We start from the raw sequence: 15,603 nt of genomic DNA on the forward strand, positions 1-15,603 counted from the left end.
TTCCTAAGGACACCTATAGTCAACAGAAGAGGGGGAAGATGCAGAACAGAAGCTGTACAGCAAGGATGACAGAGGAGACCAGGAATCCCAGCCAGCAGCCTCAGTATGCTGAAAAGTAGGTGGTGTAAACACTAGTAAGATAAAGGAGGAAGCCAGTATCAGGACAGGGAAAGGATTCAGTTCAGCCAACAGCATAGGAATCATAAAGTGTGAGACTCTCCCTGTCTCTCCACCACACATGAGGGCAAGTAAGAGCAGCAAGAGAAGTTATAAATACTTCATAGAATTATTTAGGTTGGAAAAGACCTTCCAGACCACCACGTCCAACCATCACTAGTAATGAATGTCCAAGAAGAGAACAAGTATCAGTAGCGAAGGACTGAGAAATTTGCCCCCTCAATTACATTGTCAAAGATCTATTAAATTTGAAATATTTTATAATTTGATAAATTTCCACTTACCTCTGTGATACTCTGGATTCACATTTTCATATATTGGAAACAAAGGATTTTCTTGTTCACTGCGAAGTTTTCTGGCTCTTAACACATCTCTCACACATTGATGTAGATACACATATTGACACTGCAAAGTACATACATATAGCAGACTTTTGCGATAATCTGTTTTTAAAACTAGTATCATTAAAATATAATTCAACATAACATATTCTGACTATATCACGACTAAAAGCTTTATCGACTGGAAGGTATAATTTGACATAACACTATGTTGGGTAGCTGCTATTCTGAATGCTTCGTATAATTTATGTGCAACTACTGATATGTAAAGGGAAGCACATGGAAGCAACAAACAGCTTCCTGTTGCTTTTTTTGTTGTTGTTGTTCTGAAAAGAAGAATTTTCAACAGAATGTTATTAAAATATAAAAATATTTCATAGAACTGTGATGAACACCCCCCCCCCCTTTTTTTTTTTTTTTTTTTCAAAAACAGCATTTTTTTTATCCATTGTAAGTGACTGGATACACTGTAGAATGGTACCCCAAAATTAGGCAAAGCATCTTTACATATCATAGTATCACATAGTCATAGAATGGTTTGAGTTGTAAGGGACCTTTAAGATCACCTAATTCTAGCCCCCCTGCTATAGGCAGGGTCTCCTCCTTCTAGACCAGGTTGCTCACAGCCCCACCCAGCCCGGCCTTGAATGTTTCCAGGGAGGAGCAACCATAACCTCACTGGGAAACCTGTTCCAGTGTTTCATCACCCTCACAGTAAAGAATTTCTTCCTAATATCTCGTCTAAATCTACCCTCTTCCAGTTTAAAGCCATTTCCCCTCATCCTGTTGCTACCTGACCTTCTTACTCTATCTCAAAGACATAATTTCTCAATAAGCATACGTTTCCTCTCCCCCACATCTTCAATCTATTTTCAACAAGAAATTCAGCTATTGCTCTGTGCATTTTTCTCAGTGTTTTGGCTCTTGGAAAGTGAGCATGCCTCCTATCTGCCTTGCTGACTATGGCTGGTGGCAACTTAGGGGAAATGGATTCATCTCTGAGGATGCCGAGCTCAGGCTGAGAATCTGTCTCCCTTGAAAGAGGAGGCATTCTGTTATTAAGACAGTTCCAGGAAATCTCTCTTTTACATTCCCAGTGGTGTCACTACGCTTGTGTGACTTTTGTATCTATCAGGAAGCCCAGCCACCAATATGCTGGTTTCCAAATTGCAAGAAAGAGCTCCATTAGTACCAGCCTACAGGCAGACCCACCAAACACATTCTGATTGTTCTATTAACAGTTCAGACAAAATCTAAAGACTGCCTCCACAAATCTCCTTCATTAAATCAGTTCCTGAGTGGTTAGCTGCTATTAATGTAAAGTGACTTTCTTGGAGTTTTAAAAGCACAGAAAGAAATCCCAAACACTTTTTCTGCACTTGTAGAATATATGTACTTCCTTCTGCATAGTGTGTTAGAAGTCTGATCAATTTTTCCAATACCATTAATGAAAATGGACAGAGCAGCTCAATAAAAAAAACCCACACTTTAAAGCCACAAGGTCACAGTGCCTCGAGTTTTAAAATTGTACACACCTAATTTTTCCATTCTCCATTCCTTTTCCCCATTATGTCTAGCTGTCTTATGTTCATCTTCCCACCCCATGCCCAATGGGGTGGGAATGCCCCATGTTCTCTCTGTTCAGAGCTCATTTACTGGACACTGTAATAACAGAACAATGTGCTGCTAGGTGTCTGCTGCATTACACTGATGAGGTGATAGTGGTCCAGTGCCAAGGGGAGAAATTTATAGGAAGCATTACTACCACTTGCTGGGGCTTGCCCCTGCTGCATGAGCCAGTGGAAATAATCCTGAACTTGAGATTCTAAAAGTATCTAACAAGTATTTCACAATGGGATAACTGTGAAGTGCTTTAAGATGAGTGATTATTAAATAACGCAGCTGCTGTTGGTGTACTGCGGGCTATTCAAAACTTACCTCTGTTTGAACCATGTGAACCCGGTGAAGCCTTAGATCGTGCACTGCTGCATAAATGTCAACAGTGTCCTTTGAATCCAGTTGCTGCAGAATTCGGTCCAGTGCAATGAATGTGCCCGTCCTGCCAACACCAGCACTGGAAAAGAAAGCAACCCAAGAGATTTAAACGGAGATGGATCGACACTTACAATACTTTTGAGAAGTTCAGATTTCCAGAATGAGAACCTCCTGGTCAACTGGCATCTCTGGGATTTTAAACATTTCATAGTGGAATTTGTTCTGGAAGGAGGAATGACAACAATGGAAGAGGTATTTCTGCAACTGCCCTTTGGGCTTTCTGCTCTGGATCAACTCAGGCACTGAGATACACTGAGAGAATGCACCTAATTGTGACTTTGAAACTTATTCTCTCCGGGAATGAACCTATAGGCTAGACTCTAAAAGATAAATTGTGCATTATGGCAGGGAAGAGTATGGCAACGTACCCTAGAATCCCCAGTAGCTGAACTGCTAGGAGTTTGGGTGTAGGGACAGGAGACAGGGATGGGGAATGTTGACCTGTCAGTGATATAGTAGGCACGTTGCATCACATGATGAACAGACAGGCACAGGTGGGGTTCATGTGCAGCTACATGCCTTAGCCTACATAATGGGTACATGGGTCAGATACTACACTCAGATAATACCAGTGAGCATACAGCTTTATCAGAGGATATGCAGAGCACCACACTGCACTCTCACACTGAAACCCCATAGCCTGCTGTAGATGGACAGTGAATCACAGATCAGGCAATCTACTTGTGCCTTTTGTGTGATAGTTTGTGTAGTGGTGGATCACAGCGCAGAGGAAAAGTTGCAGGTCTATGGCTCCCAGAGATGGCACAACTGCAGGAGAACACGAGGAGGCAGCAAGAACCACAGTGTCTTAGAATGGTTTGGGTCACAAGGGACTTTAGAGATCATCTAGTTCCACCTTCCCTGCTTTGGGCAGTGACGCCTTCCACTAAACCAAGTTGCCCTAAAACCCATCCAACTTGGCCTTGAACACTTCCAGGGATGGGGAATCCACAGCTTCTCTGGGCAACCTGTTCCAGTGCCTCACCATCCTCTGAGTGGAGAAATCAGGATGAGAGAAAGAGAGGTCAAGGAAGGATCTGTCAGTAGGTCTCAATATCCATATGTAGCCAGACTCATCCTTGGGTACATTTCCTGTTCAGAACATGTTTCCGTGGTCCAGAGGTTGGGCCACAACCAGCAGCATATAGGCAATTTAAGAATGCATAAAGCATAAGAGCAATTGCAGCTGCTGAAACTTTGAAGTGCTCTCCAGTGGATCCCAAAAGACACAGTAGTTTCTGAAGCATCTCCAGGGTGAGATTGTGAATGACTGCATGTGACTTGGGAATGCTGCTCAGAGGTACTCGAGGATCTATGCCCACTGACCATCTCTCAGGTTGTGTGGCTGAATACTTGGGATCTTCCCAACAGTATGCATAAAGGCTCTGTGCTGCTGACCTTTTGCTGCTGCACATACCTGCAGTGCACAACAGTTGGTCCCGTGTCTGGGGTCCTGTTGATATAATCCCTTACAGTTCTGACAAACTGGATCAGGGACTGGGTGGTCTCTGGCACTCCATGATCTGGCCACACAGTGTAGTGGAAGTGACGAATGAGCCTCGTTGAGTCAAGCTGCTCCTCCTGTTGAGGTACAAAAGTGGGGGTCATCAGAACAGTCAAGAGAGGAGGACACAGACACACAGCCCCCATGCAATTTCAGAATGCTATAGCTACTACAAGAGATTAGCTGGGCATGATGCAGCTGTGCTACAGCAGAAGAAACCTTCCTAAGTTAGCCTTGCAGGTTTCTTAATTAATAATATTAAAAAAAAAAGATGAATGGAAACATACACTGCAGATTTTAAACTCTCGTATTGTCCACTCTGGGAGCACCGATTCAGACAGCATCTCAACTATCAGGTCTCCATAGTACAAGGAATCCTGGTCAAGGGGCCAGTAGTGATCACACTTTACCTGCAGGGACATGGAAAAAGATTTATTCATTGTCAATGACAGCTGGAAATAAGGCTTTAATACAGCCCTGGCAGGAGCAAACTTCAGACCTCCTGTGCCTAAGGATGAAGGAAGAATTATAGAGTCACAGAATCTTCTAGGTTGGAAAAGACCTTCAAGATCATCAAGTCCAACAATCAACCTGACCTACCAAGTCCCACCATGTCCCTTAATGCCATATCCACACGTCCCTTAATTACCTCCAGAGATGGGGACCCCACCACTTCCCTGGCAGCCCATTCCAATACTTGACCATCCTCTCCATGAATACATTTTTTGTAACACCTTCATGACACCTAAACTTTCTCTAAAGCAATTTGAGACCATTTTTCATATCCAATAACTTGTCACCTAGAAGAAGACTGACAACCTCCTCGCTGCAGCCACCCTTCAGGTATTTGTAGACAGTGGTGAGGTCCGCCTTCAGCCTCCAGACTAAAGAACTCCAATTCCCTCAGCTGCTCCTCATAAGACTTGCTTTCTATCCCTTTCACTAGCTTCACTGATCTTCTCTACACATGTTCAAGCAATTCAGTGTTGTTCTTGTAGTGAGGAGCCCAAACCTGAACACAGTACTTGAAATGAGGTGTCACCAGTGTGGTGTATAAGGGAACATTCACTTCCCAGTCCTGCTGGCCACACAAATTTTGATGCAGGCCAGGTTGCCACTGGCCCTCTTGGCCACCTGGGCACACTGCTGACTTATGTTCAGCAGCATCCCCAGCGCCCTTTCTGGGCAACTTTCCAGCTGTTCTCTCCCAAGCCTTTACCGGAGCGCAGGGTTGTTATGACACAAGCTCAAGACTCAGCACTTAGCTGTGTTAAATGCCATACAATTGGATTTGGTTCTTTGACCCAGCCTATCTAGATCCCTCTGCAAAGCCTTCCTACACCCAAGCAGATCAACAGTGCTGCCTAACCTGGAATTGCCCATAAACTTACCGAGAATGCACTTGATTCCCTCAATCCAGACCACTGATAAAAATGTTACAACCGGCCTCAGTTCTGAGCCCTGGGAATGACTCTATCCATCAGGTCTCTAAATAGGTCAAAGTCTGCCCTCTGGAAATCCAAAGTAGTAGTTCTGCTAACTGCATTCCTTACTTCACAAACGATGAAAGACTCTATCATTTCATGATCACTGTGCCCAAGGCATCCTCGAGCAACCACATAATCCACAAGCCCTTCCCTGTATGCAAACAACAGGCCCAGTGGGGCACTTTCCCCAGCTAGCTCCCTCCCTCACCATCTGTGTCAGAAGGTTATCCTCCACACACTCTAGGAATCTCACAAACTATTTCATCTTTGCTGTATTGTATTTCCAGTAGACATCTGGGAAATGAAAGCTCTTCGTGAGTATAAGAAAGACAGTACCAGCGGCAATTGAATTAAGAGACCCATGCCCACTCCTGCCTTGTCAGCTCAACAGACAAACACTGGGATGGGAAGGAATTTGGAAGAGGCTAAAAGGGGGAATTCTCATCATCAATGTTTGTGATGGGGGAATGGGAAGCGCTTCGCTGATGTCTTCTTCTGGATGTCAACATTTTCTGTGACAACTCTTCCCAGAGCTCTGCATAGATGAGAACTAGGCCACCAGCATATGTTTCCCTGCCTCCTTCCATGTGACAGTGGGGTCCCACTCTTGATCCAGTCAGGTGCAGTAAGAGATGGCTTGCTGCCTGGCCTTCACCTGTTTTCTCCATCACAAGGAAAAATAGCAAGCCAAAAGAAAATATCCTATATATCCACTAGAAGAACATCACTTCAAGCTGATTTAATCTTTTAACAGATCTAGTCTCTGTCTTACAGAGAAGGTGCAGGACATGGTTATACTTGCGGAGGTGGATTGCTGAGACAGCTAAATAACCTACCTACACTTGCACTCAGTCAAGCTGTTAAGTGTGTGAGTGGTCTCTTTGCTTATGACATCAGGGCTTATGCATCAAAGAGAATGCCACATATTTTTTTGCAGGTGGTTGTCCTTCTGCATGCTTAAGGGAACTGTATTAGTACTAGTGAACAAAGTGCTGGATTAGAAACCCGAAGCACTGATGCTGCATGATCTTGGGATGGTCACTGCATCCTCACTTTACAGACTTAGTTTGCCTCCAGTCTTTAGATTACAGCTTTCATCTCTTACTGTATATTCCTTGAGTGGGGCCTTTGGCATCATTGTGATGCAAATAATAAGCATAAACATTGAATAAATACTAAAACATTAATAATGACATTATAAGTAAAAAAGAAAAAATAATGAAGTCATTATTAATAAAGAAGTCACTACTCACCCGGCCCTTCTCAAGACACTGGGTTACCATGACAATATTGTGGACATTTTGTTCCCATGCCATCTTCCAGAACTCATCTTTAGTGCCAGGCAAAGGGCCCTGAGTTGCTATGTATTCCCTGCGGAAATTATTGCCCTGCAAGAAAAGAAAACTCCATTAGTTTCCATAAAGGCAAAGAAAAAGATCTTCACATAACTGAACAAGCCACGGGGGTACAGCCAGGGCTCTACAGCAGTGATGCCCTTGCTAGGACAACAGCTTTGAGAGCTGAATTATTGCCTCGGACCTCAAAGCACAAGGCTGGTGGGAGAAGAGAGAAGGAAGAGACTGCAGCAATGTATATAAATACTGTTCCTTTTGTGACAGTCAAAGCTTTGCATTGCTATGTTGTGTCCAGCACAGCCTCAGGCAATTTTGGAACTAGTAGGATTTTTATGTTTCATTTCTGATGTTTTTAATAAATTAGCTGAGTTCTAGTTTGAAATTTATACTGTTAAAGCCACTGCTATTATCAATCAGCTCTCTAGTAAAGGACATTATTGTAATCTCGGCCAGTTTCACCATCCAACAAGGTGCCAGCACTGTCAGGATGAGCTACAGCTTCACACTGCAGATGCCACCCGCAGTGATAGCTACAGTTGTTGTGGACAGTGTATAAAATCAGTGACCTTTGAAAATGTGTCCCTGGCCAATTAGACCTGCTATCTTACATAACTATAGGAAACTAAGAAAGTGTCCTTGAGTGCTGGCTAAATCACTCAAAGCCAACTTAATGGCAGTCAGAAAGAGCCTTTTAGCACACCCACAAAATAAGTTCTCAGACTTTGAGCTAAAATGAATAAATGAAGGGGGAAGGGAGCCTTAAGCCTCCAGCTTCATATTCACTTTTAGATGAAGGGCAAATAACCACTGAGGAAGGACTGTAAAATAACATCCTTGAGTCACTTACTGGTATATAGCTTGCATTAATGTAGTCTGAGCAAGGGTCATCATCCACATTGGAAAGTTTCACTCTTGATGTATCATCTAGGAAGAAATTGATTACAAGATGTTTATGGCTGGGTCTTCATTTTCAGTCCCTCTCCCATTCAAAGAAGTGCATTTGTGAAAGGATTGGTGAGATTATTGCAGGGATTTTATATGGAGGGCTAATTTAGAGGAATAACTGCTTATATCTGTACGGCCTCTTTCACCGAGGAGGACTCTGGAGTATTCTACAGACTATGATTGGACAAGTGAGAAGCAAGCAGTGAACACCTAAAAATTCCTCTGCTAATTTGCACAGGATTTGTTACAGCAATGAAAAGAGCCACAAAAGCATCCTCCTTTTACCTGACCGCAGTATGCTGTTTTGGAGAGCAGTGCCCAGTGCTGCCCTTGAAAGAGCAGTTGTGCTTCAGCAGCCTGCACAGCTCCCAGAACAACCTCGTTTGAGTAGGCCAACTGTCTTCCCAGGAAGCAGTGGCATCTCCACTGCTAGAGAGGTACAGAGTGCCTAACCCACCAGGCTGCCCATTTGTGAGATGATGTCGTGCTGTATCTCAGTCAGGTGTTGCTTCTTGTACATTGCAGGCCATGGGAAGAGGGAAGAGTATGGGTGAATGGGCGTGTGATAGAGAAGCTACAGTCAGTAGGAATATGCATGGGTTTGAGCAGGGAGCCTGGAAAAGAGGCACAGCTCCCAGCCCAGCACAGCAGTCAGAACATATGAGATGCTGTGAGGCTAAGCACTAAGTGCACAACACACCCAAAGCACCATGCTCCTCCTTCATGCACAGTATCTGTTACCTCCAAAACTGCTGGACAGGAGATTAAAGGGCGCAACTTTCAGTGACAGGTCCTGCCCCAAAAGAACAGAGCTAACCTCACGTGTGTGTCCCACAATGCAGAACCACACTAGCTTTATACTGTGTAGCAGGTTTGCTGACCTCTGAAGAAGAAACACAGTCAACACGGCTGTCAGCACTGAAGGGATGATACTCCATACATACACAACTTGTATTATTTCTTCTATCTTTGTTACTAACAGTGATTGAATGCTGGTAATAGCTTGAGTTTTTTCTCTCGAGACTGAACACTAGTCACTACATCTCTAGTGCAAAATGGTTACTGGTGTGTGAAGCCACTTGGGGCTAAACATCATATGCCTCTGAGCACCAGGACCTGAGCTGGCAGTGGTTTTCATCTCTGACAGAAATGAGAGAAAGCACTGGTTGCACTCTCTTTTCCACTAGGCTTGCTGAAAAAAAGTGAAAAGTAGCTGGTGTGATGTAATAATACACAACCAAAACGAAAACTCACAAGGCAATATATTATTGTATCGATTTTTCCCTCTGTTCTCTGGCAGAAGTGCTATGTCACATGTCTGGTTTCGACCCACATCTTTTAAGTCCTGCAACAAATTAGAAATAAAATGTCAGATGAAAATAATTAAAGGATGTGACAACACAGGGGGACAAGGTATTTATCAGCTCCTGGAGGCCATGGATAGGGAAAGAGTGTGGGTTTTTTTTTTAAATGAAATTAAATAGCTAATGACAATGGCATAAGGCAAGCATGTGGCTGGCAGATGTTCTCCATGATTTGTCACATAGATGTGGCACACAAATGAATGCTCCTGACCTCAGCCAGGCAGGCACCAGGTAGAGGCTGTCAACCAGAAGATGCTGTGCCAAATGAAGAGCTGGTATTACGACAAGTGGAGTTCAGGTGAGACTCTCAAACTTATTCTAGTTTGCACAAGACAAACAAAAGTAGATCTTTCAAATGCATGAACCCATTGATCCAACCAGCTCACGCCTTCATAAAGTAAGATTGTCTAGATTTGGTTCCCACCTCATATTCCTTGGACAGGAGGTAGTTGGAGTCTGCTTGGAGTTTGGTGAAGTGTGCTTCAAAATGACTGACTTTGATCGGACTGAAATATTCAACAGGAGGAAGAAAACCACAGGATGAATCACAGTCATAATTTATTCAGTCATTATTTTTAAGCTTTATAAAGTGTTATTTTTTCTTTTTACCTGGAAGTTTTCCGGTTCCTAGAAATAATATTAAAAGAAAAAAGAAACACTTTATCAGTGAGTGACAAAATTGGGCTGCTCATCCATCATGCCATGTTAAAATACTGCTCTTAGAAACAAAACTGATGATGTTACCCTTTCTGCCCCAAGTTCAGATGGACTGCCAGTGGCTTGTCCCTGCGAATGCTCAGCCTTGCTGTAGGTCTCTCGTGGCTATTGCTGGAACAAAAAAGAAGATTTTTTCACTTCTGTTTTACCGTTACAGCGCAATACTGCTACGAGCTGCCAAGAGCATGACTTAAAGTAGTGAGCTGGAAGAAAGGAATATTCAAAAGTCTGTTTTGATTTGTGGCTCTGATCATGTGACATTGCTTTTAGCTGTGGCACAGTTTTCTTGAATTGCTGTGAAGTGGGGTGCACGCATGAGAGCAGGCTATAAGACTTTGTTCCTCATCTGAAATAGCCCCAGCCCAGGGGGCATCCTATTTCCTATCAGTAATGTTGCACCTCTTTCAGTCACACTAAATGGTTTCAACAGATGAAAGATTTTTCAAAGTTGAGACAGTATTTTGCTTGTTAAAAATGTATTTAAAATTCACTATTTAAAATTCATCTATGATGTAAAATACACAACTATAATCAACAGAAAGCTGAAAAGTAAAGTTTGAACGAATGTTTTGGGCACTGAGGTAGTGTCACACTTTAAAATTTTTGAACTGAAATAACAAAGTCTAGATGAACAGTTTCAAGAAATTCCCATCTAAAATGTCAATTTTTTTTTTTGCCAAAAAAATTCAGACCCTTACTGAAAACTAGAAGTTGCAGGCATCTTTATGAGGCAATTCTTACTAGCATCGCTGGATATTTGAATCTCCTACCAAGAATATATTCACCTCTTGATATTTAAGTCATTAGTTCTATAGTTAGTGTGTATAGATATCATCTTTTTAATAGTTCAGTGCATTGCTTATATCAAAATAGTTTGACCTGATCTCATAACAGAGGCTGATAAAAGGACTCTACTTACCTAACTTTTTGTCTGCAGACAAATAAAGCAGTAACAGCCACTAACATCACAATCAGAAACAAACCAGCACTCACACCTTCAATAACTCCAAAGAGAGGCTCTAGAAACAAAACAGTGTATTAATACGTTTTGAAGAAAAGACATGAAGAATCAAAGAATCACCAGTGTTCAGAGAATATGTTATTACTAGCTAGAGGAAACGGTTAAATTCAAGGAAATTCCAAGTGTCTAAAGAACTAAACTAGGCCTTGGTTTTCTGTCCTTATTTTTTTTTAAATGTTATGCTAAACTTTTCAATCCCAACCACAGTAAAAGGAAGCACAGCCCCATCATATAGGAATTTGGTACTCTTGTACTTCAAAGCTTTCTTGGTGACAGCATCACTGAGCGTTCACCCTTTCCTCTGCTGCCAGCAGCTCCATCAACCAGACTTTTAATTTTCAAATGCATGGCTTATCTATGGCAAATAATGGCTACGGATAAGCCCCAGCTTCCACCTTATTTCAAAGTAGACTTCAGTACACTGTGTGACAAAAACAAGTGGCTTTCTTCCACTCCTTGCAAACAGTTCTAGATACCAGAATGTTTTCAGTTGCAATATATAGTCACTTGCTACACTGTCTGAAAAGCAAGCTTGAAACTAACCTGCCTCTGTAGTGATTGGTAAAGAGAAGAAGGTGTCCGCAAAGAGTGGTTTAGGAAGTTCCTTTGGGTCTTCACTGAAAAGCTGGGTAAAAGCCCGTATGCTGATCCTAAAAAAAAAAACAACGCAGTGCTGTTTACAGTAACTAGTTAAGTTTACCAGATGTTCAGAGTCAACAGTGGAAAAAGATTCAGATGAGAATTCACTGGTCTCTTAGAGATAACTAAAAACTTCCCACTGACTGCAGACAGCTTTTAACACAAGTGCCTTAGATAAGTACCACAGCTGGGTGATGTAAATCCCAACCCAGCTACCACAGATGGAAGTACCCTTTGAGGTCAGGGATGGGGCTCTTACTGCTGGCACATGCAGCCTGACAGCATTTGGGGGCAGGGTCAGCAGGAGCTGCAGTGGTGAGAGGATTCAGAAATGCTTCTCAGAGTGGAGATGTTTTCCTTTTACGTGGCTGAGCTGTGCTGTGTTGATGGAGAAATGTTACAGTTCTCTTGGTTCTCCTGGTAACATTAGTATTTCCCAAACTGAATTTCTGAGAAACATGCCCTAATGAGAACAGAGCGGCACGGGATCTACAGCAATGTGTTAATGACTATGAAGAAGCTGAGAAGCATGATGTGCACTGCCTGGCATGTGCCTTCTGTTCATGTCACTGTCTGGTAAGCATCTTGCAGATCTCTTGGCAGGGTGTTTGCCTGCAAGAACGGTGCGACTGAGCTGCACTGGAGTTCACATTTGGTCTCACAGCCTGTTCAACTGCTGAGCCTGGCCTTGCCAGTAGCGCTCTTCTACATCCTACAGCTAACTCAGCCCTAGCTCTGGAGCCTCTGGACTGTGCCATGGATTAGAACAACCTCCATGATTTTCTACCTTGTCCCAAATTACTTGTGTGAGTAGTAGTGCCAAATAAATTCAGTGCAGCGTTCTTGTCTTCTCTTGTTATGTAATCTTATGACTTGGATGACTTGGTGTTTCTAAAGAGAGATTTACTAACTATAGGAAAGGTCTCAATCACAAGGAAATAAACAAACTTACTATGCATAATTAATGGTACCATTCTTATGCTAGTGAAAATATGGTTTATATCTATGGAATGGGGCATGGATAAAGCTTCTATAAATTGTGATGTGAAACACAAGGAACATTATATGACCCAGTTATTAATCTACAGAAGCTCAAGTGTATGAGGCACTCATTAGCACCATGCCTAATGACATGACAGAGCACGATTACCAACATAAATCTGACCTATAAGCAGTACGAGGCTTCAGGGGTCCATCGCAGAATTTTTGCTGATCTGGATCACACTTTCCTCCCAGATTTTCCATTTCTCCTCCAAGCTTAATGTCAAAGCTTTTATAGTCACTGTCAGGGTTTTCAGCACATCTACTGGCGAAATAATTTGTCTGGTAGATGCGTATGGAGTCATTGTGTTTGTACTCCAGGTAGGAAGGTAATGGGTGCTGCTCATCAGGCTTTGGTCCTTCACTACCTACATCATGCGCAGAAAAAGAGAGAAGGTTTATATATCACAGCCATTAATGCGATGCAATATTAGAGAAACAGGGCGTTGGTGGACAAAATCCTTATCATGCAACTTTCAAGCCTTTCCTGGAGGGAAAGCAAGTAAAAAAAAATACCACAAACTGACAAGAGTGGTCTACTGTACACAGAGAAAAAATGCATAGGAAATGACAGGAGTCTGCTGAAAGAAAACTTGCAATAGTGTGTAGAAGACAAAAGCCTGGCAATGAGTAGTCCCTTTCTACAAGAGTTCTATAAACTGATCAAGCATGACAAAGTAGACAGTGGAAATATTTCCTCTGTTTTTTTTATCTAAGAGCTGATGGACAGAGATGTCTGTCCATCAGCTCTTAGGTAGAAAAAACTTTCTCAAGAATCATAAAATGCCAGCATACCGATACATGATGCTGCTTCTAAAACCAGTGTATTAACTGTCAAGACATCCATCTGCATTGTCACATATAGCCCAACCACAGGAAAGGAGGCTTACATACGTACTACAAGGACAATTTCTGCTCTGTTCTGTATGCAAAGTCATTTTCTTCAGTAAGCAAACTCCACCTGGATCATGTTACTTTTTCCTTCTCTGCATGGCTTACTGGGTTTCTCCAAAAGAGCTGCCTTAGTGTTCCCCCTTACAACTAAACTACTTTTTGAGATCTGTGCACAGCAAGACAGTTTATTCTGTGTTCATTCCCAATGGCATCTGTCATCCAAAACAAGTTTTCTGCTGTGGAAACTTACTGATCTTACATGAGAGCATCTCCTAGAGTACAGAACCTAACTACCACTTCTAGCTAGGCTCTGCAGTTGCTACTGACCCTATGTGGGGAAGACTGAGTGCTTAAGATCTCAGGCTAGGGAGCCCGAAACTTCAGTGAAACTCAGCAACTATATAAGAAATTGCTGTGTTGTGTAGTGATGGGGGTGTAAGTCATACAGGCTATAGAGTGAATGGGATTACATGACACTTACCATCAGCCTCTCTGACGACCACGGTAAAGTACTTCACAGCTCCATTAGTATCACTAAACCAGCTGCAGTTAAAAGTGAAGTTGATGGAGGATTTGGTAATCAGCACCTCTTTTTTGTTTACTCGTATGTCTGGAGGTGGCTGAGGGGGACCTGAGAAATGAAACAAAAAAAGAAAAAAGACAAGGAAAAGCATTATCTATGTATTTGCTGTGAGCTAAAACTAGCAAAGGAAATGCAATTCTTAATAAAGTTCAGATGACTGGACCCAAGTTTCTGATTATATTCTTTTGCAGTCAAGAAAATGTCTTCACCTCCCACAGGGAAACTGCCAAAGGACAAAACAAGCCAATGGTGAGTCAACCATAATAACAGTGGCAGCTCTTCAGTAGGAATTCCTACAGAAACCCAATTGGAAATACATTAAAGTCTTGCTAAATCTATGAAATCAGAGTTTGTAGCTGCTAAAGATGACACAAGTTTAAATCAGGTATACGGAAGCCAGTCATCCCACTCACTACAGGAAGTTACCTATTTTAAGCACCTAAATTTCTGTTTCCCTTTCCAAATGAACAGCACTGAGTCAGACACAGCATTTAATACAGAATACCATTTTCCAGACTGATTGCAGAATTTCTTCAGCAAGTGTTCTTTGTATGATAGAAAACTATACCTTAAATAGTGGCACAGCAGAACTAAACTGCAAAGCAAAGTAACAGGGATTTTAAAGATCTATGTTGTGGAATCATGTAAAAGTCTGTTCTACTGCAATTTGATTGCACATACAGAAAACATGTCAAACACATAAGCAGGTGGCTGAACTTCAAAAGGTTTCAGACAGGAAAAAGAACCAAAAATTCACATGTTTTTACAGTGCTTAGTTAAGCCTCTTAAATCTATAAAGCCAGGCTGCAAATTTTTGGGAAGAGCTGTGTTTCCCTGGGGTAGAGCTTCCAGTGATTACAGATACTCTCTGCCTTGGCTACCAAACTAAGAGTTCCACACACTGGGCAATTCTAACCAACACAAGCAATGGCTTTTTGCTGCTCACTGCCTCCTTTCACAGCAATTCTGCGTTCCACTTACGGTCTATCATTGTGATAGTGCTGTCTTCAACTACTTCACTTGTCATGTCTGCAGAATGCACCTTGATGGACACCAGGTAGCGCTTGTGGGGAACAAGGGTCATTATATTCAGCAGAGTTTTGTCTTTTTCTATCCTTTTAGAAAATTCCACTTCCCGAGTGTCCAGTTTTTTGCACTCAACACTATATCCATCAAAGTCAGAATCAGGAGGAGTCCAGGAACATGCAATGGCAGTAGAAGTCTGGGGCCGGCAATGAAGACTTTGGATCTTGTCTGGTTCTATAGAAATGTGGAGAAATTTAGACTCAGTGATAAAAAGGACAGGCATCAAACGCTCTTGAATAACCCCAAGGCTCACGTAGCATCCCTAGATTCAACATCAACCATATAATCAGAGCAGGAGGCCAGGAGCCAGAATTCCTCTCTCCCGCAAATGTGCACTTTCTGATTATTAGGCAAGGCAGTCTAATTCATTTCAGCCATTTGAAATTGGAGCTAG

The 15,603-nt window shown here is 42.3% G+C and overlaps 1 protein-coding gene across 4 annotated transcripts in view; it reads right to left on the minus strand.

Annotated features, from left to right (window-relative positions):
* Positions 1–15,603, minus strand: part of PTPRB (protein tyrosine phosphatase, receptor type B) — a 67,480-nt gene that overhangs the window by 5,908 nt on the left and 45,969 nt on the right. For all 4 annotated transcript variants that reach the window (XM_021385163.1, XM_021385164.1, XM_021385166.1 and 1 more), the window contains 15 exons: positions 15,105–15,383; positions 14,022–14,171; positions 12,771–13,014; positions 11,510–11,616; positions 10,865–10,964; positions 9,973–10,056; positions 9,838–9,855; positions 9,653–9,734; positions 9,119–9,209; positions 7,767–7,843; positions 6,818–6,952; positions 4,365–4,487; positions 3,991–4,154; positions 2,457–2,592; positions 462–582 (listed from right to left, as the gene is read on the minus strand). In XM_021385163.1, the coding sequence (XP_021240838.1) occupies positions 462–582; positions 2,457–2,592; positions 3,991–4,154; positions 4,365–4,487; positions 6,818–6,952; positions 7,767–7,843; positions 9,119–9,209; positions 9,653–9,734; positions 9,838–9,855; positions 9,973–10,056; positions 10,865–10,964; positions 11,510–11,616; positions 12,771–13,014; positions 14,022–14,171; positions 15,105–15,383 (1,911 nt within the window). The remainder of the gene's footprint in view (positions 1–461; positions 583–2,456; positions 2,593–3,990; positions 4,155–4,364; positions 4,488–6,817; positions 6,953–7,766; positions 7,844–9,118; positions 9,210–9,652; positions 9,735–9,837; positions 9,856–9,972; positions 10,057–10,864; positions 10,965–11,509; positions 11,617–12,770; positions 13,015–14,021; positions 14,172–15,104; positions 15,384–15,603) is intronic.

The sequence above is a fragment of the Numida meleagris genome, chromosome 1, assembly GCF_002078875.1.
Source record: "Numida meleagris isolate 19003 breed g44 Domestic line chromosome 1, NumMel1.0, whole genome shotgun sequence".
Taxonomy (NCBI): domain Eukaryota; kingdom Metazoa; phylum Chordata; class Aves; order Galliformes; family Numididae; genus Numida; species Numida meleagris.